The sequence below is a fragment of the Somniosus microcephalus genome, chromosome 2 (genome assembly GCF_052327205.1).
Source record: "Somniosus microcephalus isolate GS21.2 chromosome 2, FLI_Smic_1.0, whole genome shotgun sequence".
Lineage (NCBI taxonomy): Eukaryota > Metazoa > Chordata > Chondrichthyes > Squaliformes > Somniosidae > Somniosus > Somniosus microcephalus.
Genome location: NC_140988.1, coordinates 27,457,270 through 27,482,114, shown reverse-complemented (window position 1 = coordinate 27,482,114; position 24,845 = coordinate 27,457,270). Strand labels below are relative to the sequence as shown.

Here is a 24,845-nt window from a genome sequence, read left to right as displayed (position 1 = left end):
GTGAGATCAGCGAGCGATGGTGGTCCTCCTCCTGTTCTCTCCCTCTCCCTCTTATTGTGGGCTCTCTTTTCCTGCAATGAGGGAAAGAAGTGTAGTTTTAGTGAGAGTGATGGAATGAGTATAATGAATGGATGGCATCGATGTTTAGAGGGAGACTATGATGGAGTGGGGTGCCAATACCAAGTTCCCTCCTTTTGAGTTGTTAGTTGTTCTCATTGCATAACGTTGAGGGGGAGTGTGAGGGGTGCATAGTAAGATGGGAATATAATTCTGTAGATAGGGCGACAGGGATGGGTGATGGTGCAAGGGATGTTGGGGTGAGTTAGGATGTGCAGGAGTAGGGTTGGCAATGCAGAGTGATGGGGATGTGATAACAGGCACAGCAGAATGAAGGTAAGTGTGCTTTTATACTCACTTTTCCCGAACGCAGGAGATTATTGAACCGCTTCCTGCATTACACTCAGGTGCGAGCAACAACAGGCCTTGCAGTGATCTCCTCAGCTATTTGCAGCCAGGCTGTCTTGGATTGGTGAGGAGCTCGCCTCCATCCATTCCCAGGGAACAGCACCTCCCTGCGTCCTCTGACTCCCTCCACAAGAACATGGAGGGAGTCACTGTTGAAGCGTGGTGCAGCCCTCTGTCTCTGTGCAGTCATTTTGCTCTCAAGCAACACTCAGGAGTGTGGAAGTAGAAGTGACAGCAAATGGGGACATGGCCCCCCTTAAATACAAAGACAGCAAATGCGACATCAGAGGCGCTGAACAGACCCGCACCTAGTGATTGTGCCGGGTGTAGTGTATGTGCTTTAAGTCAGAACTACTTTTTACAGCTCCTGTATACTGTAGTACCGGCAGTAACCACACCGGTATATAAGCTGTGCGCATGCCTCTGTACTCCAGTCTAGAGATGACCCTCCTGCAGTAAAGACCTGGGCCTAGAAATTGGGTATAGCCCCGCTTGAGGCGTTAGAACTGGTGATGCGCTAAGTTTATAGCCAGATGAGAGTTATCCGCGCCTGGCGCGATATTGGGTTGCATCGCCCCCAAAGGGGATTGAGGCGCTAAATCAGCCGTTGCACGGTGCTCTTAAGGCGCAAAAGGTCAGGCGCTACTCAATTTCGACGCGGACGGGCGCAGCGCAGGTGAACTCAATTACGGCAAAGCACGAGACCTACAGGCGCCGGCCGGCTCTTAAAGGGGTGGGTCAGTCAGACTGAGCTTCAACACCCAACGCCCTGTAGGCCTCAGATTCAGCGCTCGCCCTTGTCTGGCAGTACAAAGTTGTTCATTATCGAGAAGGTTAGGCAGAGAGCAGAGTGCTTCAGAACTGAGGCTCTGGACCACTTGGTGGCTGCAGTTGAACACCGTCGACAGGTCCTGTACCCAGATAATGGCAAGAGGCCAAATCAGAAGGCTTATCGACGATCTTGGAGGGAGGTTGCTGTGAGGGTCAACTCCAGCAGCATGGATACCAGGACCCCTGTTCAGTGCAGGAAGAAATTCAACGACCTCACACGGATCGTTAGGGTGAGTGATGGTTTACCAAACTTGTGCTTCCCTCCATCTGCAGCTGACTTCGGGCACCCTGCTGCAATAATGCGCCACTGGCCATCTGTCAGTATGCACCTTTGGTAAACCACTGTTATACCTGCCTGTGTGTGTGTTTGTATTCCACTGTGTACATGTCTGTACATGCCTCGGCTGACTCCTCCCACGAGTCCAGGTATAAAGGTGACTGCTCCACAGTCCCTCTGTATTCTGGACTGGTCGACCACTCGAGGCACACCTTCATTCTCTTGTTAATAAAAGCCTGTTAGTTACTCGCTTAACCTCAGTCTTTTGAGTAATTGATAGCGCATCAATTTTATTAACAAGATTTTTTATAATGGAGAAGATCCTCACACCAGCATGCCTGGACTTAGACCATCAGGAGGCGGACGCATCCACCAAGTTTGCTCACTGGCTTAAGTGCTTTGAAAGATTCCTGATCGCCTCCGCTGCAACGGTCAAATCGGATGAGGACAAACTGGATGTCCTGACCTCCAAAGTGAACCACTGAGCGTACTCGGTCATCCAGGACGCGACCTCGTACACGGCTGCTCTCAAGCTCCTCAAGGACCAGTACACGCGCCCAGTGAACGAGGTGTACGCCAGGCACCTCCTGGGGAGTCGTAAACAACAACCTGGGGAATCGACCGAGGAATACCTTCAGGCACTGTCTGTGCTTGGCCGGGCCTGTGGTTGTAAGGATGTAAAGGCCGCCGTGTACACAGAGGAACTTATCCGGGACGCTTTTGTGGCGGGCCACAGGTCCAATTACACCCGACAGTGACTGTTGGAGCAGAGTGACCTCGACCTCAACAAGGCCTCTGAACTCGCACTATCATTGGACGCAGCCTACCGGGGCATGGATGCCTACTCCTCTGCACCGTGGACGCCGCGGGGAACGACAGCCTGGGACACGGTAGGACCGTCTCATAGCGCCGTGCCACCCCAGCCACATCCCAGCAACGGCCCAACTACCGCAGCAGTGTCCCAAGGCCAGAAATGCTACTTCTGTGGCCAGGCCAAACACCCCAGAGCGCGCTGCCTGGCGAAAAATGCGATCTGCTCGGGCTGCGGGAAGAAGGGACACTACGCCAGCGTCTGCAGGGCCAAAGCCACCCCAAACCCCAGCAGTGCCGCATGTAGGCCGTGCGGGCCGCCATCTTGGGCCTCCCCAGCCATGTGCGAACCACCGAAACAGCAGCCATTTTGGATGCCTCCAGCCACATGGGGATCATGGACGCCGCCATCTTGGACGCCAGCCGGGACGCAGCAGGCCCCCAACACCGCCTCATCTGATACCCGCAGCGACACACCGACCCCTACGCTGGCCTCCGTTACGCTGGACCAAGCGAGACCGCACCAACTGGCCCGGTCCACAATGGACATTAAGGTAAATGGTCACGAAACAACCTGCCTTTTTGACTCTGGGAGCACGGAGAGCTTCATCCACCCCGACACGGTGCGGCGTTGCTCTCTCCCAGTCCTGCCTGCGCACCAGCGGATTTCTATGGCCTCCGAGTCCCAGTCGGCGGACATTGGCGGCTACTGCGTGGTGACACTCTTAGTAGACGGGACTGTGTACGATAATTTTAAACTTCTGGTCCTGCCCCACCTCTGCGCTGCCGTTCTACTGGGGTTAGATTTTCAGTGCCACCTTAAAAGTGTTACGATGGCGTACGGTGGACCCCTCCCCCCACTCACAGTCCGCAGCCAGCAGCTTCCAAATTGCCCGCCGCGCACCAGGTGCAACCTCTCCACACTCAGAGTCACCCCCCCCCGCCCACTGTTTGCTAACCTCACCCCCGACTGTAAGCCCATCGCCACAAAGAGCAGGCGATACAGTGCCGGGGACAGGGTTTTCATTAAAACCGAAGTGGAGCGGCTCCTGAAGGAGGGGATTATTGAGGGCAGCACCAGCCCCTGGCGAGCCCAGGTTGTGGTCGTTAAGACCGGCGAGAAGCAGCACCTGGTCATCGACTACAGCCAGACAATAAATCGCTACACCCTGCTGGACGCTTACCCACTCCTCCGCATAGCTGATATGGTCAACCAGATCGCGCAGTACCGCGTCTTCTCGACCATTGACCTGAAATCAGCGTACCACCAGCTCCCTATCCGCCCTGAGGACTGTCAGTACACTGCCTTTGAGGCAAACGGCCGCCTCTACCACTTCCTTAGGGTTCCCTTTGGCGTCACCAACGGGGTCTCCGTCTTCCAAAGGGAGATGGACCGGATGGTCGATCAAAATGCGTTGCAGGCCACTTTCCCATATCTGGACAATGTGACCATCTGCGGCCATGACTTGCAGGACCATGACGCAAACCTCGAAAAATTCCTCTGCACCGCCCAACTCCTGAACCTGACGTATAACAAGGAGAAGTGCATATTCCGCACAACCCGCCTCGCCATCCTTGGCTGTGTTGTGGAACACGGAGTCATCGGTCCCGACCCCGACCGGATGCGTCCCCTTATGGAACTCCCACTGCCCCACTGCCTCAAGGCCCTGAAGAGGTGCCTAGGGTTTTTCTCCTATTACGCCCAGTGGGTCCCCTACTATGCGGACAAGGCCCATCCGCTGATCAAGTCCACCTCTTTTCCCTTGACGGCAGAGGCCCGCTTAGCCTTCCACCGTATCAAGGAAGACATTGCCAAAGCCACCATGCATGCAGTGGACGAATCCATCCCCTTCCAGGTGGAAAGCGACGCGTCCGACTTTGCCCTGGCCACTACCCTTAATCAGGCGGGGAGACCCGTGGCCTTCTTTTCACGAACCCTCCAGGGCCCGGAGACCAGACACTCCACTGTTGAGAAGGAGGCACAGGCTATTGTGGAGGCTGTGCGTCATTGGAGGCACTACCTGGCCGGAAAACGATTTACCCTGCTCACTGACCAGCGTTCAGTCGCTTTTATGTTTAACAACAAGCAGAGGGGCAAAATCAAAAACGACAAGATCTTGAGGTGGAGAATCGAACTTTCCACCTACAACTACGAGATCTTGTACCGGCCCGGGAAGCTCAATGAACCCCCGGATGCTCTATCGCGTGGCACCTGCGCCAGCGCGCAGATCGATAGACTGCGGGCCCTCCACAATGACCTCTGCCACCCGGGGGTCACCAGGTTCTTCCACTTCATCAAGGCCCGCAACATGCCTTACTCCATTGAGGAGGTCAGGACCATGACCAGGAACTGCCAAGTCTGCGCTGAGTGCAAACCGCACTTTTATAGACCAGACAGGGCTCACCTGATAAAAGCCACTCGCCCCTTCGAGCGCCTGAGCGTTGATTTTAAAGAGCCTCTCCCCTCCTCCGACCGCAATGTGTACTTCCTCAACATTATTGATGAGTACTCCCGTTTCCCGTTCGCCATCCCCTGCCAGGACATGACCAGTGCCACGGTCATTAAATGTCTGAACGACCTCTTCACCCTGTTCGGTTTCCCCAGCTATATCCATAGCGACCGGGGCTCATCGTTTATGAGCGACGAACTCCGTCAGTACCTGCTCGCTAGGGGTATTGCCACAAGCAGGACCACCAGTTACAACCCCCGGGGGAGCGGACAGGTGGAAAGAGAGAATGCAACAGTTTGGAAGGCCGCCCTGCTAGCCTTAAAGTCTAGGGGCCTTCCGACCTCCCGCTGGCAGGATGTGCTCCCCGATGCACTCCACTCTATTCGGTCACTGCTCTGCACTGCCACTAACGCCACCCCTCATGAGAAAATGTTTGTCTTCCCAAGGAAGTCCACATCGGGGACATCGCTACCGCCATGGCTGACGTCCCCAGGGCTGGTCCTACTGAGAAGACACGTGAGGACCCATAAAACGGACCCCCTGGTCGAGAGGGTCGACCTCCTCCACGCCAACCCCCAGTATGCTTACATTGCGTACCCGGACGGGCGGGAGGACACAGTCTCCATACGAAACCTCGCACCCTCGGGGCCCCCAGTAACCCACTACCCACTACCACCCCCTCCCACGATCCAATATCCAACCCCAGCAGACGGCATGCCTGGGCCCCGCGACCCGCTCGACACCCACGAGGACTACACACCAGTGCCCCAGCCTACGCGGGACTCGACGCCGGATGCTTCACTACCCCTGCCGTCGCCACGTCGATCACAGCGGCAGACAAGACCTCCGGAGAGACTCCAATACACAAACTTTTAATACACTTCACCCCGCCGGACTCATTTTTAAACAAGGGGTGAATGTGGTAAACCACTGTTATACCTGCCTGTGTGTGTATTTGTATTCCACTGTGTACATGTCTGTACATGCCTCGGCTGACTCCTCCCACGAGTCCAGGTATAAAGGTGACTGCTCCACAGTCCCTCTGTATTCTGGACTGGTCGACCACTCGAGGCACACCTTCATTCTCTTGTTAATAAAAGCCTGTTAGTTACTCGCTTAACCTCAGTCTTTTGAGTAATTGATAGTGCATCAGCACCCATGGCCCTTTCTGGGCAGACACATGGACAGATGTCTCAAGGCCTCATGTAAGGGCTGTTGCACCATGGGGGGCATGCGATGATGTCTCAAGGCCTCATGTAAGGGCTCTTGCACAATAGGGGGCATGCGATGATGTCTCAAGGCCTCATGTAAGGGCTCTTGCACAATAGGGGGCATACGATGATGTCTCAAGGCCTCATGTAAGGGCTCTTGCACAATGGGGGGCATGCGATGATGTCTCAAGGCCTCATGTAACAGAACCTCCCCTTCTTTCCCCTGCAGTCCAAGATGGCGCAGATTAGAAAAGAACAGCGTCGAACCGGTGGCGGACCTGCACAAGTGGTCACTCTCACGGATCTGGAGGAGAGAGTGCACCAGATACTTGGAGGACGTCTGTCTGGTCCAGTGACCACTGCATCTGCCGACCCCATTACTGACAGCGAGGGTAAGACTCTCACCTTTTCCACCTGTTGCCTTCCACTTGGTCCCCCCACCAGCATGCATCCTCAGTGTGCAGCCATGTCAGAGCCATGCCGCAATCTGGCATGCCTTTCAGCAAACCTGTCCTTTTGCTAAAGCCACTCTTCCACCTCCCACTTTCAGATGAAGCAGCACCAACTCGGGCTCAACGTGCTGAAGCTGCCAGTGCCAGTGCCACCGGAGGCGAGGACCAGGAGGAATCCGGACCAGCCGTTGCAGAATCTGGGGAGCTGAGACATCTGCAGACTGGGGATAGTAGTCCCCTGGAGGGGAGGGGGGGTGGCTCTGAGATGAACCAGTTGCCGGACCAAGCGGCATGGAGCAACGCAGGGGGGATAGGCAAGTTCGGCCACCGTCTCCCCGCAGGGCAAGGCAGGTCGTCATGACTGCTGCACAGAGTGCAGATGAGGTCCGTCGCCTGGCAGAGATGAGCAAACAGGCCCGGGTCAGACACACGGAGCTGATGGCTGCAGTGGAGAAGATGCCGGAGTCAATAGATTCATTGGCTAGGAGTATGTTGGACTTCGGGGCAACAATGGAGAGGACTCTGCAGGGCTTTAGCGCAACAATGGAGAGGACTCTCCAGGTGTTCGGGGAAACAATGGACAGGTCTATCCAGGGCTTCGGGGCCACAATGAACAGGACTATCCAGGGCTTCGGCCCAACAATGGAGAGGACTGTCCACGGCTTTGAGTCGGCAATGGAAAGGACTGTTCAGGGCTTCGGACAATCCCTGGAAAGGTCTGTGCAGGGCTTGTCCGAGGCAGTGGAGCGGTCGGCTCCTGCCTTGTCCGAAGCCATGGGAAGAACTGTCCAGGCCTTCTCCGAAGCACTGGCACCTGGCACACAGGTCCTCACTGTTGCCACGCAGTCACTTGCTGGGCTCCTCCACAGCCAGATTGACGCAGCGCGATGTCTCACTGCAGCCACCCTCTCTGCATCAGATAGGATCACCCTGGGCCCTTCCACTCCCGTACAAGGCCAGGAATCCGTGGAGCCTGCGATTGTGGCGGATGAGCCGAGCCGCTCCCCTCAGATAGCCAGTGTGTCGTCCAACCATGGTGCAGGTGTCCACTCTCGTCAGGAGACCATTGCACATGCCAGCGCTGGGACGCCTGCATTGCAGCTGCCACCACCTGCAGCCCACACTGCTTCCAGCCATGCTCAAAGCAAGCATCCTGCGTCCGCACCCTCCAAGCCCAGAGGTCGGCCAGGCCGTACCTCAGGGGCTTCTGCGCTTCCAGACAGTCAGCAAGCGTCCCCCAGCCTTGAGCCCACCACAGGGGTGCAATTATGTAGGAGCAGCAGGGAGGGAAGGGGCCGGGCGCGAAAGAGAAGTCATTCTCCCTCAAGGGGCCAGTTGTAGAGGGAGGTGCTGAGATGCTTGTTTGTCCAAATTCAAGGACACCCTCACCTGCTGTTATAGTTGCAGATTTTTGTTGAGTTTTGCTGCTTTGCCGAACAGGTCACATTTATTTTGGAAGTTATGGTTTCTGTTCACTTTACGTTGTTTAGCTGTAATGAAAGACTTTTGTGTCAATAAACAGAAGTTTCAATGTTGCTTGGTGCATGTGACTACTTTCAGTAATGTTGGCATGCAGAGGCCCTCAAACATCCAAAGTGCGCATGAGGTAAGACTCTCATCATTCCGCCACAGGGGTGTCGAGACGAGTCCAGAGGAGCCTCTGATGTATGGACCTTCCACTTTCAGCAGCCCTTCCATCTTCCTCCTCCTCCGCCTGCTCTTCCTCCTCCTCCTCATACTCCTCCTCCTCCGCCTGCTTGTGCAGGGTCCGAGGGAAGGTAATGAATGGACGCGTTCGCCTATAAAGGGCATCTGTCACTTGCCGGATGCAACAGCGGACTGCAGCCTGAGCGACAGTCGCATTGTCCCCAATGGCTGACTGAAAGGATCCGTTGGCATAAAAATGGAGGCCTTCAGTCAGTGTAGCCATCACGGACAGAGAGGTTCTGCAGCGTTCACGCGGCTGCAGATCCTGACCAAGCAGGTGGCACAGATCAGTAACAATGTCCCTCCAGATTCGGAGCCTTCGCAAACACTGCTCCTCCGACATGTCAAGGCTTGTCACCTGCTGCCTAAAGACCCTCGCAGCATCCCGTCGGATTGGCCGACCTCCATTGCCCCTCCTCCTTCTGGCCAATCCCAGCCCTCTCTCCCGCCGTCTCTCTGCCCCTTCACAGTGTTGGGCGATGAGGCCGTCGCCCTCCAAACAAGCTCCCATTCTGATGCCAGTTGGTCAAAAGGCTTTTAGGTGTAGTGCTGCAAGTGCTTCGGACAGGGTTGAAGGTCCCAAGTACTGTAAAGCTCAAATCCCAGAACTCCGCTCCACATTAGCTCGCCAACTCTCTCTAGCAGCGATCGCAATGAGCAGGCCAAGTGGCAGAAGATTCTGCACTAGAGCTGTCCCCTTTAAATAGCGCCGCCCTACTCCGAGAAGGGCCTGTTAGCCCTCCCTCGAACTGGCACTGGGCGCTAAGGCTCCGGGCGCCACCCAATATGCGCTCAGGCGCTCCTAAAAGGCGTTACACACTGAAATGACGTCACGAGCTGCTTGCGCTCGCGGGCGCGCGCAAACACTTAGCGCAGGCACTAAATGTATAGTTAATTTCTGAGTCGGCGCTATCCTCATAGCGTTCGCCCCAACATAGGGCTTCGCCCCAATTCTAGGTCTCTTTAGGCGCTCAGCGCCGGCGCTACCAACCCAATTTCTAGGCCCTGTTGTTTGTTTATGGACAGCATCCGTGTAATTCTTTATCCACTGACTAACCTCAGCCGAGCGCAACTACGCCCAGATTGACAGGGAGGCCCTCAGCCTAGTATGGGGAGTAAAAAAATTCAACCATTATCTGCATAGGCAGAAGTTCACCTTGCTGACTGACCACCAACCACTTGTCTCCATCTTTAATCCTAAGAAGGGCGTGCCAGTAATGACTGCACAGCGGTTACAAAGATGGTCCCTGTTTCTAGGGGCGAATCAATATGAAATAGAATATAAAAGCACGAAACAGCATGGGAACGCTGATGGGCTATCGCGCCTGCCACTGCCTACGGTGGAGGAAGCACCAGCAGTGGACCCTATCGAGATATTTTATTCGTCAATAATTGAACGATTGCCAGTAACAAACGCGGATATAGAGAAGGAGACCCGCAATGATCCGACGCTGTCACGGGTATATGAATTGACGGTGAGGGGATGGCCAACACATGGCGACTCGCTGTTGCCAGCATTCTCATCCAGAAGAGAACAGCTGTCAGTATGCCAGGGGACAGTGATGTGTGGATCCAGAGTGGTGATTCCACCCAAGTTAAGGTAGAGAGTGCTAAAGGAGCTACATGAAGGTCATCTGGGGGGAGTGAAAATGAAAAGCCTTGCTAGGGCTTATGTGTGGTGGCCGGGAATCGATCAACAAATCGAAGACCTAACTAAGAGCTGCTTAGGATGCCAGAAGGTCCAAAATGCACCACCACATGCCCCTCTACACCCATGGGAGTGGCCCTCCTCTCCATGGCAACGGGTGCACATTGATTTCGCTGGTCCATTCATGGACTCAATGTTCTTAATAGCAGTGGATGCTCATTCAAAGTGGCCTGAGGTGATAAAGATGTCTTCAACCACTACGGAGAAAATGATTGCAGTCCTACGGATCATATTTGCCAGAAACGGGTTGCCAGAGCAGATCTGCTCTGATAATGGACCACAGTTTGTGTCCGACGAGTTCCAAAAATTCATGAAAAGGAATGGGGTAAGGCATTACACATCCGCCCCGTATCATCCAGCCACCAATGGATTGGCTGAGAGGTTCGTACAAACCTTTAAGAAGGTGATAAAGGCCATGTGCGACGAGGAAATTCCACAACAGCATAAGATGGACAATTTCTTATTAGCCTACTGAAACGCGACACATGCAGTTACCAACCAGACCCCGGCCATGATGTTCTTTAACCGAAGGTTGAGATCTCGTCTGGACTTGCTCAGACCAAATGTGCGAAGAAATGTTGAGGACAAACAATTCCAGCACATCAACGAGAAGCCGACAAGGAGTTTCAATGTAGGGCAACCAGTCTTGGCCCGGGACTATCGAACAGAGAAGTGGCAACCCGGAACGATATGTACAAGGCAGGGGCCATTAATGTACACAGTGGATGTCGGGGAGAACATTGTGAGACGCCACGTCGATCAGATCTTAGCATCACAGGAATGCATCAACCCCATGTCTCGAGTACCTGGGGATGAACCCGACATACCGGTAGCATCTACTTCAGACCCAGTAGCAGTGGAACCCGATGAACTACCCGATGAAAAGGGGTCAGCGTCGCCTCTGCACCAAGAACAAGAACCTCCGGAAAGGCGCTATCCCGAAAGGGTCAGGAAGCCGCCCCAAAGACTGAATCTATAAATGGACTTTTTGTTATTGAATGTACATGTAAAAATGTAATTGTTAATTGAATATTAAGGGGGTATTATTAATCTAAAAAGGGAGGAATTGTAGTGTATGTGCTTTAAGTCAGAACTACTTTTTACAGCTCCTGTATACTGTAGTACCGGCAGTAACCACACCGGTATATAAGCTGTGCGCATGCCTCTGTACTCCAGTCTAGAGAGGACCCTCCTGCAGTAAAGACCTGTTGTTTGTTTATGGACAGCATCCGTGTAATTCTTTATCCACTGAACCACGGATCTAACACCGGGCAATGCGCACCGAGGGCTTAACAAGCCCAATTATAGCAAAATTCTATCAGCAGAGTGGCTGCAGCCGGGTGCAGGACCGGAACCCGTCAACTACCTCCCCCGACGCTAACCCGCCTCAGCTGGGAAAATCCAGCCCTTTGAGTGCACCTGCCACATAATGAAAGGATCCGTAGCTTAACATCAAAATCCTTTCCCCTGCCTGCTTCTTCTGCAGTCTGTTAAGGGGGCTGACTGATAGAAACAGATGTCCATCACCCTGAAAGATCAAGTCCTCACCTGTCTTCCTTCTTTAACAGGCCTACCGCTCTTAAAGGGCTTCTGCACTTAAAGTGGTGCAGAAATTTTTTCATGTGGAGATGATCTGTTGCTTGCAAAGATGGCAGGAGCTTCACAAAGAGAGCTCGAAAGTTCTGCTAGATGAAGTGCCACTGAGGAAAGTGATCACCTTTGGGTGCTGACGGGAATCTTTTGAATAAAACAAATGTGAAGCAGACGGCTGAGTTGATTAAGTAGACAATGCACTTACTTCTCCCTGTTGAATATGGTGAAATCGTTGCGGACTGTTTCCAGACACTGTTGAAGATGCCCATTCTTTAATATCACAGGAATAATCAAAGAGAAAGAAGGAAAGCAAATGCGTGAGAGGAATTTTAAAATCCAAGAAAACATCAATTCAGCTGCAAATGCCTCACTTGAACTTTGAAAGTAAATTAATTCATCTATCAGTTTTAATGATTAATGAAAAATAAAACATTGGGCCTGAATTGGCGATCGAAGGCTTCCCGCTGGCGGATGCCTCTGATCATCAAAAAATCTATGCATTTACCTGGTGGTCCGGGAGATATGGACACTTGCGATCCTGGGCCTCTCCTGGTAGAAATGCGTAGAGGCCCACAAATCCCAGGGGCGCAAGCGGTTTGCAAGCGCCCCTGGGATCACGTGGGCCGGCCTAACCAATGAAAGAAGGGAATCTCCATTCATGCTTATGCAAGTTCCGTACGTACGGAATTGTCATAAGTATGAATGGGGATGACTTAAAAAATACACGAACACATGAAATAAATTTAAAAAACAATTACATATATAAAATTAATTAAAATGGCATTTAATTAAATATTTTAAACAAAAATTAAATTTTTTGTATATGTTTTAACGGGGCTAAATATAAACTTACCTTATTGGACAGGGTTTTTAATGTATAAGTGAGTGATAACATTTTATTTTTCTATTTTTTTACCAGCGTAAGAATTCCATGGCCTTTCAGCGGGCGGAAGTTGGGCAAATAGCGCAACTCTCCACCCGCAGAGGCCCTTTTCCTGGGGATGCGGAGGATCTGTCACGAAGATTCTTGACAGATCGCAAGTGCCAGGTTTCAGTGCGTGCGTTTCGCAAGCCTAAATCCGGCACTTGCGCAGCCCCTATGGGCACGTGCGCACCTCGTACGCACCCATAGGGGTCGCAAAATATGGCCCATTATTTATTTCCTTACTGTGCAGCGTTATCTCACATCTATTGTTCTGCTACTGTCATTTTGAAAAATTGAAATTACAGGAAACTTTTTTTTATCCGGCACGCACGGGACTGACGTGGTGCCGGTTCATCAAAAATTCCGAATAACCGGAAGCTATAGTAAAAGATACTGAGCTCAAAGCAACAAACCCTGTTGCTTAGCAACAGGTTCAGAACAATGGCCACAAGTTGCAAGCATCTCTGTAGCTTAGCAACAGCTGCAGCCACACCCTTGCACAGCAACAGATGGAGGAAGGCAAGTAATAAAAGTTACCTGAACCTACTCCTGAATTTTGCCGGTTAACTGAGATTTCCGGTTATTTAGGTGCCGGTAAATCGAAAGTTTCCTGTAGATTAATTTCAGAAACTGAGAAAATGATAATGAATTACAGGAAAGCCAAGAGAAAATAGAGGGAAGCCATAATTTTTAGTAACATTTTTTTAAAAAGATTATTCAATGGAGTAAGTAAATCTGCCACTGTAGCTGAAAATCTATTGTGCCATTTACAGTGTGGATTTAGATTGGGCAGTGTCAAAAAAGATCAAGGCATCTTACCAGGGGACTACTTTCTTTACCAGAATCTTTAGATTTATTCTTAGCCAGTCTTTTCTTTTTCTTGTGAAGAGGTTTGGACTCCAGTATCATTTCTTCTAGTTCAAAGGTTGGATCGCAATTCAACCTTCCTTTCTGTTAAAGAGGAGAAAAAGCGACAATCGAAGAGCGATTGATTAATTAATTATGAAGAACAACTAAGTTTAATACCCTTCATTTTGAATTCAAACAGCATATATTGATGATATCCTTGACGGAAGTCAGTTGAAGAAATTGTTCAGGCTGATAATGTTAGGGAGCTAAATTGACATAGTGGATGGCATAAGAATATGGAGCATGCTGTAAAGAGGACAGACAGTTACTGGGGCAAAAGTTGTGTCAATACGTTACTGGTGTACGAATAGCAAAAGTCACAGATTTCACTAATTTAATGTATGCTCCTGTGAATCCGGTTTTCAATAAGTGCTCGTTAATTTTGCCTAAAAGAGTTCCAAGCACGAATCCTACCTGGGAGAGAATTTCTTAGGGAGGAGAAACAATGTATAATGTTTTGCCACTTTTATTCTATACAAATTTTTTGGATCGAAATCTTGAGGTGAAATTGAGCTTTTTGTATTCCTGGCAGAAACATAAGAGGCCAGGCTTCAATGCTAACCACTCTTACGGTGCTACTCTGGTAAGTTTGTACAAGACTGATAGCCAGACCACGGCCTCGATTTTATCTCCAGGTGGAATACCCTCTCAGGTCTGAGATTAAATTACAGTCGGGTCTCAATGATGTCAGCGGCCACAACATGCATATGTAAAGAAGGACCCTGTTGGATCCGGGCACATGTCCTTGCTGCCTACTCAGGAGAGCAGGTTAAAATTGCAGATGTTGTGATCAATACGGCTTTCGGACAGGTAAGTGCCAGGGCGATTTTAACTGCCCACCCGCCAGGTTTCTGCTGAACGAGTAGGGTTAAAATCCCCCCCCCCCCACATCTCTCCCATGTACTGTAGAATAGAAAACAAAGGAACATAGAAATATCGAAGATAGGAGCAGGAGTAGGCCATTCGGCCCCTCGAGCCTACTCCGCTATTCAATGCGATCATGGCTGATCATCCAAATTCAGTACCCTGTCCTTGCCTTCTCCCCATATCCCTTGATCCCTTTAGCCTTAAGAAATATATCTAACTTCTTCTTGAATATATTTAATGAATTGGCCTCAACTGCCTTCTGTGGTAGAGAATTCCACAGGTTCACCACTCTCTGGGTGAAGAAATTCCTCCTCACCTCTGTCCTAAATGGCTTACCCCTTCTCCTTAGACTGTGACCCCTGGTTCTGGACTCCCCGACCATCGGGAACATCCTTCCTGCATCTAGTCTGTCTAGTCCTGTTAGAATTTTATAAGTTTCAATGAGATCCACTCTCATTCTTCTAAACTCCAGCGAGTATAAGCCCAATCGACCCAATCTCTCCTCATACGTCATTCCTGCCATCCCCATGGATTCTGGCAAGGAGTAGTCTGTCCCACTGTTCTGCATTGCTTTGGATTGGATTGAGTCCAGTAACAAGAGATGGGTTATAATGGCCCGTAATTATAGGAGGCTTCCTGCGTGCAGATGCCTCCGATCGGAAAAAAATCTACACACTTACCTGAGGGCTCCCGAGATCCGGACACTTCCGATCCTGGGCCTGTCCACAGTCGAAATGCGCAGGGCCCAGGTATCCCAGGGGTGCAGGCGGTTCGCGAGCGTCCCTGGGATCACGAGGGCCAGGCGAGCCAATGAAAGAAGGGAATCGCCCTTCATACTTTTGACAGATAAAACTGTCAAAAGTATGAATGGGGATCACTGAAAAAAACATCAAAACATTAAATAAAATTTTAAAAAACCATCACGTTTTTAAAATGAGTTAAAATTACATTAAGTTAAATATTTTAAACAAAAATTTAATTTAAAAAAAATAATAATTAAAGTTTTTTACGGGGCTAAAAATAAACTTACCTTTTTTTAAAGTATTTTTAAATTATAAATGAGTGAAATTTTTAAAAACTTTTTTGAACTCTTATGCTGGTAAAAGCAGGCCTTACGCCTTTTACCAGGCGTAAGATTTCTAAGGGTTTTCAGTGGGTGGAGGTTCTGCAGAAAGCGGAACTCTCCCCCCGCAGAGGCCCTTCTCCCAGGCAGGCGTCCGATTCGTCAAGAGCATTCTTGACAGATCGGAAATGCCGGTTTTCAGCGCATGCCTGAAACCGGCATTTCCGATGTCCCCACGGGTGTGCACACAGCCCGTACACACCCGTAGGCATCGGAAAATACGGGCCAATATCCTTTAAAATAAAATTTTTGGATACAGTACATGTGTAATTTGAAGCATGACATGTGGTATGTATAGCACGCTTGGGAGGAGCAGGTGACTTTAGATCCATGGTTCCCAAAGCTCTCCACCAATGTTCCCTATAAGCTGCGCGGCCACACAGCTCTCTGCCGGTCCCGCACAGGCCGGGGTCGGCTTTCCCTATGTTCAGGCTCGCGCACAAATGGGCCGTGCAGCCCCCTTAAAGGGGCCGCGCACCCAAAAAAAATTTACAGGGCACATTGCTCTCCAGCACTGGGGTTTTTCTCACATCATGTCTGGATTTAATGTAGACTAATTGATAGAGAGTGATTGTTATGATTAGTCAGCAACTCGATTATGATTATATCAAGTGACTATGATAGGAGGCGAACTAGATGGACCGTGTTTTTTTTTTCATCCAGCAATTGCTGTGACGCTATGGATTTTTTTCTGCAAGCATCAGGGCTAAAATATTCCATCACTAGGAATACGCACGATCTGCAGAACACTAAGATTGTTAACAGTGACAGGCATGACAAGCATGCCAACTTAGAATACCAGCAAAAGTTGATCAAAGCTTCAAAAAAGCTGATACAGCTCCCAAAAAATTGACAACTCAAGAACAGCCCTGTCATGTGAAAACAAGTCATTACACAAGCTTTGTAACATAAGTGATAGGTGTACACAGCAGCCCTTCATTACTATTGACAGATAAAAAGGAAAAACAAAGTTACATTTGGATTTTCAACAGACCGACCAAGGCACCGCCTACCCGAAACAATATCTCAGCCGCCACTCTCCCACAACCAAACCCCGCCGCCCCAGTTCACAAAGGCACTCTGCCCCCTCCCGAACCAGCTCACAGAGACTATAACCCACACAACTATGCTACCTTTCACAGAGGTATTCCTCTCCTCTAACCTCCCTGTTCATTCTTCTCTTCCCCCAGCATTTCAGTCTGAAACTCTTTTACCTCTCCAACTGAGTTTAGTTAGTATTCTTCTACCAATCCTCCAGATCAACCTGGCAGTTTTTCCCCACCTCATTCGCCCAGCTCATGTTGGCTCTCTTTGCTCTCCCTAGTTCATGCCGTTACTCTTCCTCCCCACTCCCGTCAGGTAATGCTGGCAATCCTCTTGCATCCTAAAATGCCACACTCAACCTCTCCACTTCCCTCAAGTATTGCTTTTAGCTTCTCCCCTCTTCCCTTCTCAAGTGTTACTCCCAACTTCTGCCCTCTTCCCCATCCCCTTTATTAATATCCATGATGTAAGAAAACTACCAGGCACTTGGTCTAAGCGTTAAATAAAGCTTTAATCAACTGTTTTACAACATGGAGATCTAGTTGTGTCCTTCACTAGTTCCTGTAAAAGAATGTCCTGAGCGAGCTGGGCCTATGCCCGAGTATTTATACTCTCCCTGGACAGCGCCACCAGCAGGCCGCCCAGTATTATTTCATGTCATTTTCACATGAATGGCTGATTCATGTCAATCCATTTACCCTTCCTTCTATTACCATCTATTTTTCCCTCTTTCAGTGCCATCTATTCCCTCCCTTTTTGACTGCCATCAGGTTATGTACTAGAACAGGGCTGTGTCTTCTTTGAAATAAAATAGAAAATGCTGGAAATACACAGTAGGTCAGTCAATATCCGTCAAGAGAAAATTATACTGCTCCTAGTGCTAATGGTTGGGATGGCGTCCTCTCTACACAGTGTTGTGTCGGTACCTTTCTACCTAGACACAATTTAGGACTCAGAACTCAGAGATTCAAACATGAAGTGCTTTATTGGAAGGAAAGGAAGTTCTGGAAAGTTCCGAACAAAGAGATCTAAAACTTAACAGAGAACACCCAACCATTTATCTCCTGTGACAGCGCCACCACAGGTGGGAGGAGAACACACAATACATAACATTTCCTCCCCTCTTAAATGGAAGGTCCACATTATTCCTCAACAGGGAAGTTACTTTCAATGCACTCAACAAACCTAGGGTAGAGGTAGACTGCCTCAAACCCTGACTTTACCCTGGGGTTTATTCTGCCCCAGTCTTGTGGGTAAGTCACTAAGCCTACAGATCCAAGTGTCTTGGAGGCCGCCGCTCTCTGACAGGATACCGGCGGTCATCGCTGGCTTCCACAGCAGTAGGCATTGACACAGGCCTGGATGGAGAAGGTGCCTGTGTCAGTTGAAAGTCAGGAGTTTGCACACGTGGAACCGTCTCTTTGACTTCCTGTGTTGGAGAAGAGCACTGTGGCAAAGGATGCTGGTTTGCGGTATCATCCGGAAACAGTTCAGGCCAACCAGCCGTTGGAGCCTCTGTGGCTGTCTCTGCTCCTAGCAACAGTTGATCTGTGTGTCTTCTCCAGACGACTTCCTCAGCAGTCTCAACCGTGTAAGACACAGGGCCCGTCTGCGCGATCACCGTAGCAGGAACCCATTTCGGTCCAGTGTTGTAGTTTCGAGCTAGGACGTGCTCTCCCGGACGAAACCGTCTCTCCTTGGCTCTTTTCTCTCTCTTTTCAACTTGAGCTTGTTGTTGACAATGGACAACCTGTTCTGCCCTTGGAGGTTTGAGTAAGTCAAAACTTGTCCGCAACTGCCTCTTCATCATGAGCGAAGCGGGGAAGTTTTGCTTGTGGCATGCGGCTCGTTCCTGTAGGACAACAGGAAGCTGTTCAGACGTTGGTGGATTGAGCCCTGACCTTGCGATGCCTTCAAGGCGTGCTTCAAAGTTTGCACGAACCTTTCTGCCTGGCCGTTAGTAGAGGGATGATAGGGCACAGACCTGATGTGTTGGACACCATTCACATGCAGGAAGGTTGCAAACTCCTGTGATACAAATTGTGGACCGTTGTCACTTACGAGTTGTTCTGGTGAGCCATAACGGCTGAACATCTCACCAAGTTTCTCAATTGTTTTCTCTGCCGTGGTAGACCTCATGACAGCGACCTCCGGCCACTTGCTACGAGCGTCCACAACCACCATAAACATCTTCCCTTCGAAAGGACCGGCGAAGTCCACATGTACTCGCTGCCACACTTCTGCAGGCCAATCCCAGGGGTGTAGGGTTGCCAGCTGTGGAACATTCCGGACCCTTTGACATGGGGAACATGTTTTGGCTTTCTCCTCAATATTCCCATCGAGACCTGGCCACCAGAAGTAGCTTCTTGCCATTTCCTTCATCCGAACCATCCCACTGTGGCCTGTATGAAGTTGTTGCAGTATAGGTTCCCTCAGAGGTGGCGGAATGATGACACGGCGTCCCCAAAGAAGACAACCTGCCTGGACGGAGAGCTCATTTCTTTTTGCAACGTAAGGTTTCAAACTAGGAGAATCTCCTATCGCTCTCCCTCGAATGACATCGTCCATTACCTCAGACAGGACTGGATCGTTGCGGGCGTACCTTCGCACCTGAACTGCAGTGACAGGTGCTCCCTCCACTTGTCTAAAGTAGAAGATGTCTATCTGACGAGGCTCTGGGGGAGTAACAGGCAAGGGTAGCCTCGAGAGACCATCTGCGTTGCCGTGCAAGTCTGATTTGCGATATTTGATGTCGTATGTGTGTCCTGACAACAGTAAAGCCCACCTTTGCATCCTGCTTGCAGCGAGAGATGGAATTCCGGTGTGGGGCCCGAAGATTGAAGTCAATGGATGGTGGTCCGTCAGGAGTGTGAACCTTCTCCCAAACAGGTACTGATGAAATTTTCGAATTCCAGAAACGTTTCCCAAGGCCTCGCGCTCGATCTGCGCATAGTTACTCTCGGCCTTGTTCAAGGTGCGTGATGCGAAGGCGATAGGTTTCTCTTCACCCGAAGGCATGATGTGGGATATGACTGCTCCCACACCATATGGTGATGCATCACATGTTAGCTGCACGGGTAGTTTTGGGTCGAAGTGTGTCAGGATCTCCGAATTCAGCAATGCTTTCTTTGCTCGGGCGAAAGCTTCGTTGCACAGTTCAGTCCATTTCCATGTTTTGCCTTGACATAGCAGCTGATGTAACGGCTTCAGCAATGTTGCTAAGTCTGGAATAAACTTCCCATAGTAGTTAAGTAGCCCCAGAAATGAACGTAACTGGCTCACATTCTGGGGTGCTGGGGCCTCCACGATCGCCTTGACCTTTGGCAGCGCCTTATGCAGGCCAGTAGCGTCAATCACATGCCCCAGGTACTCAACTGAAGACTGAAAGAATTCACATTTGTCTTTACGAACTCTGAGTCCGTACTCTCAGTCGTTGTAGTGTCGCATCCAAGTTCAGAAGATGATCCTCCTCATTCATCCCAGTGACAAGGATGTCGTCCAAGTAGCACTGGACTCCTGGCAGTCCACTCAAAATCTGATCCATTGCCCTTTGGAATAGAGCAGGGGCCGACGTAATTCTAAATGGAAGGCGGCAGTACCTGTATAGCCCCTTGTGTGTCACAATTGTCAGCAGCTCCTTTGATTTGTCATCGACATGCATTTGTAGATAAGCCTGGCATAAGTCTATTTTGCTGAACTTTTGCCCTCCGGCCAGGCCCGTAAAAAGATCATCAATGAGGGGAAGAGGGTACTGTTCCACAGACAGCACCGGGTTAATAGTCACTTTAAAATCCCCGCAGATTTGAACAGATCCATCCTTTTTCAGGACAGGAACAATGGGTGTGGCCCATTTGCACAGGCTCCAGGACTCCATTCTCGACTAAGGCCTCCAAGTTAGCCTCAACTTTTGGCCTAATTGCATAGGGTACAGGTCGGGCTTTGTGAAACTTCGGCTTGCTGTCAGGTTTAATGTCCAGTCTCACGCTGATCTTTTTCATGCTCCCAAGTTCCCCATTGAAGAGTTCTGCATGTTTGTTTAACACTGCAGTCAGACCTGACTCCCCTTTTGACATCATGCGGACTGCAGGCCAGTCCAGCGTGATTTTCTCTAGCCACGCACGTCCCAGTAGCGATGGGTAATTTCCCTTTACCACATATAGTGGCAGTTTTGCAGTCTGTCCGTTCAATTTAACTGTCACCTCAATGACGCCTCTCATGGCCACAGGTTCGCCGGTATACGTCTTTAGCACAATGTTTGTTGGCTGAAGGGTAAGATGCTTTAGCATTTTGTTGTAGACAGTGTCTGAAACAAGGGACACAGCCGCGCCTGTGTCCACCTCCATCCGCACTGATTGTCCCTCCACCAGTGGTGACACCCAGTAGCCATTTGAACCACCTGCAACCGTCAGTATGTGCACCTCTTCCTCCTCAGAGGTGTCGCTCCCCTCTGTTTTGCTTGTTCCATCATACTGCACTGAATGAACACTCTTTTTCCTCTCTTGTCCAAATACAGACATTTTGCTTCCATGCTTCCCAGCTCTGTCTGTTCTTTTTTTTACCTCTACAGGCGCGTTCAATGTGACCCTTTTTGCCACAATTTCGGCATTCCAGCTCCGTACACCAGCAGTCATTAGCGTGATGGCCCGTTTTCCCACAACGGTAACATGTGCCGTTCCGCGCACCTTTAGGCTCAGACGACACCTTGTGAACTCTCCCTGTTGAACTCAGCTGGTGAGCCTCCTTTTCCGCCATCTCCATGGAGACACTAACTTCAATGGCCTTTTCAAGAGTAAGGTTGTTCTCAGTAAGAAGGCGCTTCTGTGTGGCTGCATTTTGCAGACTACACACCAGCCTGTCTCTAATGGTGTCATTCAGCACCTCCTTGAACTGGCAGTGTTCCGACAACCTTTTTAAAGCAGCAATAAACATAGTCACTGATTCCCCCTCCTCTTGATTCTGTTTGTGAAATCTAAATCTCTCAGCAATAACCAGAGGTTTTGGTGAAAAATGTGCTCCAAGAATTTCCACTAGTTGCTTATATGTTTTAGTTCCTGGCTTATCTGGCTGCACGAGGCTGCGAAGTAAATTGAAAGTCTTCGGCCCGATTACACTCAAAAAGGTAGGCACGACCTTTTCATTTGCCACCGCATTCGCCAATACAAAATAGTCAAAACGTTCCGTATATGCGCTCCATTGCCCCACATTTTCATCAAAATCACCGATGTTTCCTAATATAGTAGCCATCTCACGTTTCAAATTAAATTTTCTGTTTACTCACTGCACCCGTAACGTACGCAGATTCATCCGCTCCTCATTGCCACTTGTTGTGTCGGTACCTTTCTACCTAGACACAATTTAGGACTCAGAACTCAGAGATTCAAAGATGAAGTGCTTTATTGGAAGGAAAGGAAGTTTTGGAAAGTTCCGAACAAAGAGAGCTAAAACTTAACAGAGAACACCCAACCATTTATCTCCTGTGACAGCACCACCACAGCTGGGAGGAGAACACACAATAGAACACACAATACATAACATACAGTAGGTGGGAACACCCACTCTTGCAAAAGTTCCCATCTACAGTATACAGAGGCTGCAATTCCTGTCATCAGTGCTGGGAGTGGCATTGAGGGGAGATAGGGACCCATACTAGCCAGCAGGTTTAGGAAGGCCAGGACTGGAGGGAGAGGGGTCCAGCTGCATTGCTTTTCATCAGCAAACACTGGCATGCTGCTGAAACAGTGACTCTCGGCATGAAAAGCTAATAATTGGCATATATGAAGCTTCTTTGAGAAAAAGCACTCTTCTGTGAGTTCTTCCAGTCACCTTTGCCACTTGCTTGTTCCAGCATGGCTTAGAAGTGGTAACCAAGTGATTGGATTGAATGATTGTAATGGAAGAGAACTTGACAGCTTAGTCGAGACGGGCGATCAACATTATGACAAACCTATCTTCATAGTTATTAATATGTTCAGCACTGAAGTGAATACACCATTTATCTGCCCATCATCCATCTTACAAATGGCACTTTGTAGAGGTTAGTATTACCTGAAAAGCATAGTGTTACTTTTGATGAGATTAAAACTATGAATATGAGGAGTTTAGGAATGAGGTTAATAATACAATTAGGAATCAATGAAAGATATGAGATGAAAATATCAAAGAATATAGAAATAAGTAGTAAAGAATTCTATAGGCACATAAGTAACATAATGAGAATTAAGATAGGGATAAGGCCGCTAAACAAGATAAACTCACTGGATATGATACTGAAATGGTAGTGATGCTGAATAAATACGTTAGCCATGATTTTCTCCGTGGAGGCAAGCTGGCATCGGGAAGGGTGCTCGGTGGGTTCTGGACCTGCTGCCAGCTCTAGCCAGCCTGCTGACACAGTTTTTGGTTAATTGGGCTAGTTCAGCCCGCTGTGTGGGTTACCCGCCCTCATCACAAGGTGCGGGTCTGTTCAGCTGCTCTGCTGACGCGTTTGCAGACGGAGTATTTAAGGGGGCCATTTCACATTTACATCTGAAGTCATTTCTGCTGCTCCTGACTGCTGCTGGTGCTCACTGTGTCTGCAGAGAGACAGAAGGCAGCTCCCCGCTTCAATGAGCAATCCCTCCATGTTCTTGTGGAGGGAGTCAGAGGTCGTTGGGAGGTCCTATACCCGGGAGATGGAAGAAGGAAACCTCCACAGCAGATGAAGGCAGCCTGGCTGCGAATAGCTGAGGAGGTCAGTGCCAGGTCCATGGTAAGACACACCTGGGTCCAATGCAGGAAAAGGTTCAATGATCTCCTGCACACAGGAAAAGTGAGTATAAAAGCACACTTACCTTAATTCTGCTATGCCTGTCATCACTTCCCCATCACTCTGCATTGCCAACCCTCCCCCTGCACATCCTAACTCAACCCAGCATCGCTTGCACCATCAACAATCCCTCTCCCCTATTACAGAATCTCTTCCCCATCTAACTGTGCACCCCTCACACTCACCTTCAGGGTTATGCAATGACAACAACTAACAATTCAAAAGGAGAGAACTTGGCAATGGGAACCCACTCCATCACAGTCTCCCTCTAAACATCTATCCTATCCATTCTATACACTCATTCCATCACTCTCACTGAAACTCCACTTCTTTCCCTCATTTCAGGAAAAGAGAACCCACAATAAGAGGGAGAGGGAGAGAACAGGAGGAGGACTACCACCCATGGTGCAGCTGACCAATGCTGAGGAGGTGGCCCTCGAAATTGTGGGATCAGTGGTACAGCTAGAAATGGGGGCAGAGAGACGGGCTCAGTTGAACAACTTGGTGACAGAATGCTTCTCCATCTATCTTATTTGGCTTTCATGAGTGACACATATGGGATCTGATGTCAATAGAAATTGAATGCTTATCATGTGCACAATGGGATGTGTCTGCAATCTACATAGCACATGTCTAACTCCTGTCTTTACTCTCCCACAGGACCATCAAGAACCCCCCTCCCTACTGTTAAGGAGGAAGAGTAGGAGGACTCCTCAGAGGATGCTGCAGCCTCTGAGGGAGCAGCATCAGCAGCAATCAGCGCACCCAGCACCAGCGCAGAGACGCACACCTCAGTGGGTTGTTTGCGAGATAGAGTAGTGTTGTCACCTGATGTATCACAACGCACGAGTGAGCAAGATCAGATGATGGAGATAGGGACAGCAGTGGAGACCCCTCGTTGGAGGGCACTGGACACGCCTAGCTCTGCTGAGCTGCATGTAGACGCTGAGCCTCGGGGACCATCCAGAAAGAGGGCGGTCCTGGAGCTTCAGGAACAAGTGCAGGAGGCTCTGACTGGGTTTGCCACCACGGTGACTGCAAGTGTGCAGAGAATGGAGGAGTCTATGTCAAACTTGAGCAATGCCGTGGTGCATGCAATGGCAAATGTAGGTACTGCCATGGAAAGGATGACAACCACCATGGAGGACATAAATTGCCAGACTCAAACCAACATGGTGACTCTTCTAGATAGATGGTCAGCTATGGAGGATAGATGGGCATCTATCATGGAGGGGAACCGGAGGTCCATGGATGTCCCCGTTATGAGGACTGTCAGTACAGAGACGGGTCCTCATGGCCCCACTGATGTGCAGCAAGGTGCTCGCCAGCTACTTGCTAGCAGAGAAGTGCGGGTGGCCCATGAGAGGGATGATGGTGGGAGGTGACATGCAAGTGGGGCTCCTCTCCAAGCGCTCAAACTTCCAGCCCCTTGCCAACTCCTCGGTCAGAGCCCCAGATGAGCACCCAAGCAGTGATGGCCGAGTCTGCCCCTGTGCAGCCGCTGGAGGAGCAGCCTTTGGCGGGGCCTTCACCGGCACCAAAGCCCAGAGGACGACCGCCAAAGGCATCTAAGCAGGCGCAGCAGGGAGGTGAGCAGGCTGTCTCTACATCTGCTGAAGCCACAGGGGGAGCACAAATGTAGAAGCATGCGTAAGAGAAAGCTGACAC

The 24,845-nt window shown here is 50.0% G+C and overlaps 1 protein-coding gene across 1 annotated transcript in view; it reads right to left on the bottom strand.

Annotated features, from left to right (window-relative positions):
* LOC147122622 (serine/threonine-protein kinase 32B-like) overlaps positions 1–24,845 on the bottom strand; it is a 559,191-nt gene that overhangs the window by 21,522 nt on the left and 512,824 nt on the right. Inside the window, exons 10-11 of the mRNA XM_086007879.1 lie at positions 13,249–13,380; positions 11,710–11,774 (exon numbers count right to left, since the gene is read on the bottom strand). Of these exons, the coding sequence (XP_085864005.1) occupies positions 11,710–11,774; positions 13,249–13,380 (197 nt within the window). The remainder of the gene's footprint in view (positions 1–11,709; positions 11,775–13,248; positions 13,381–24,845) is intronic.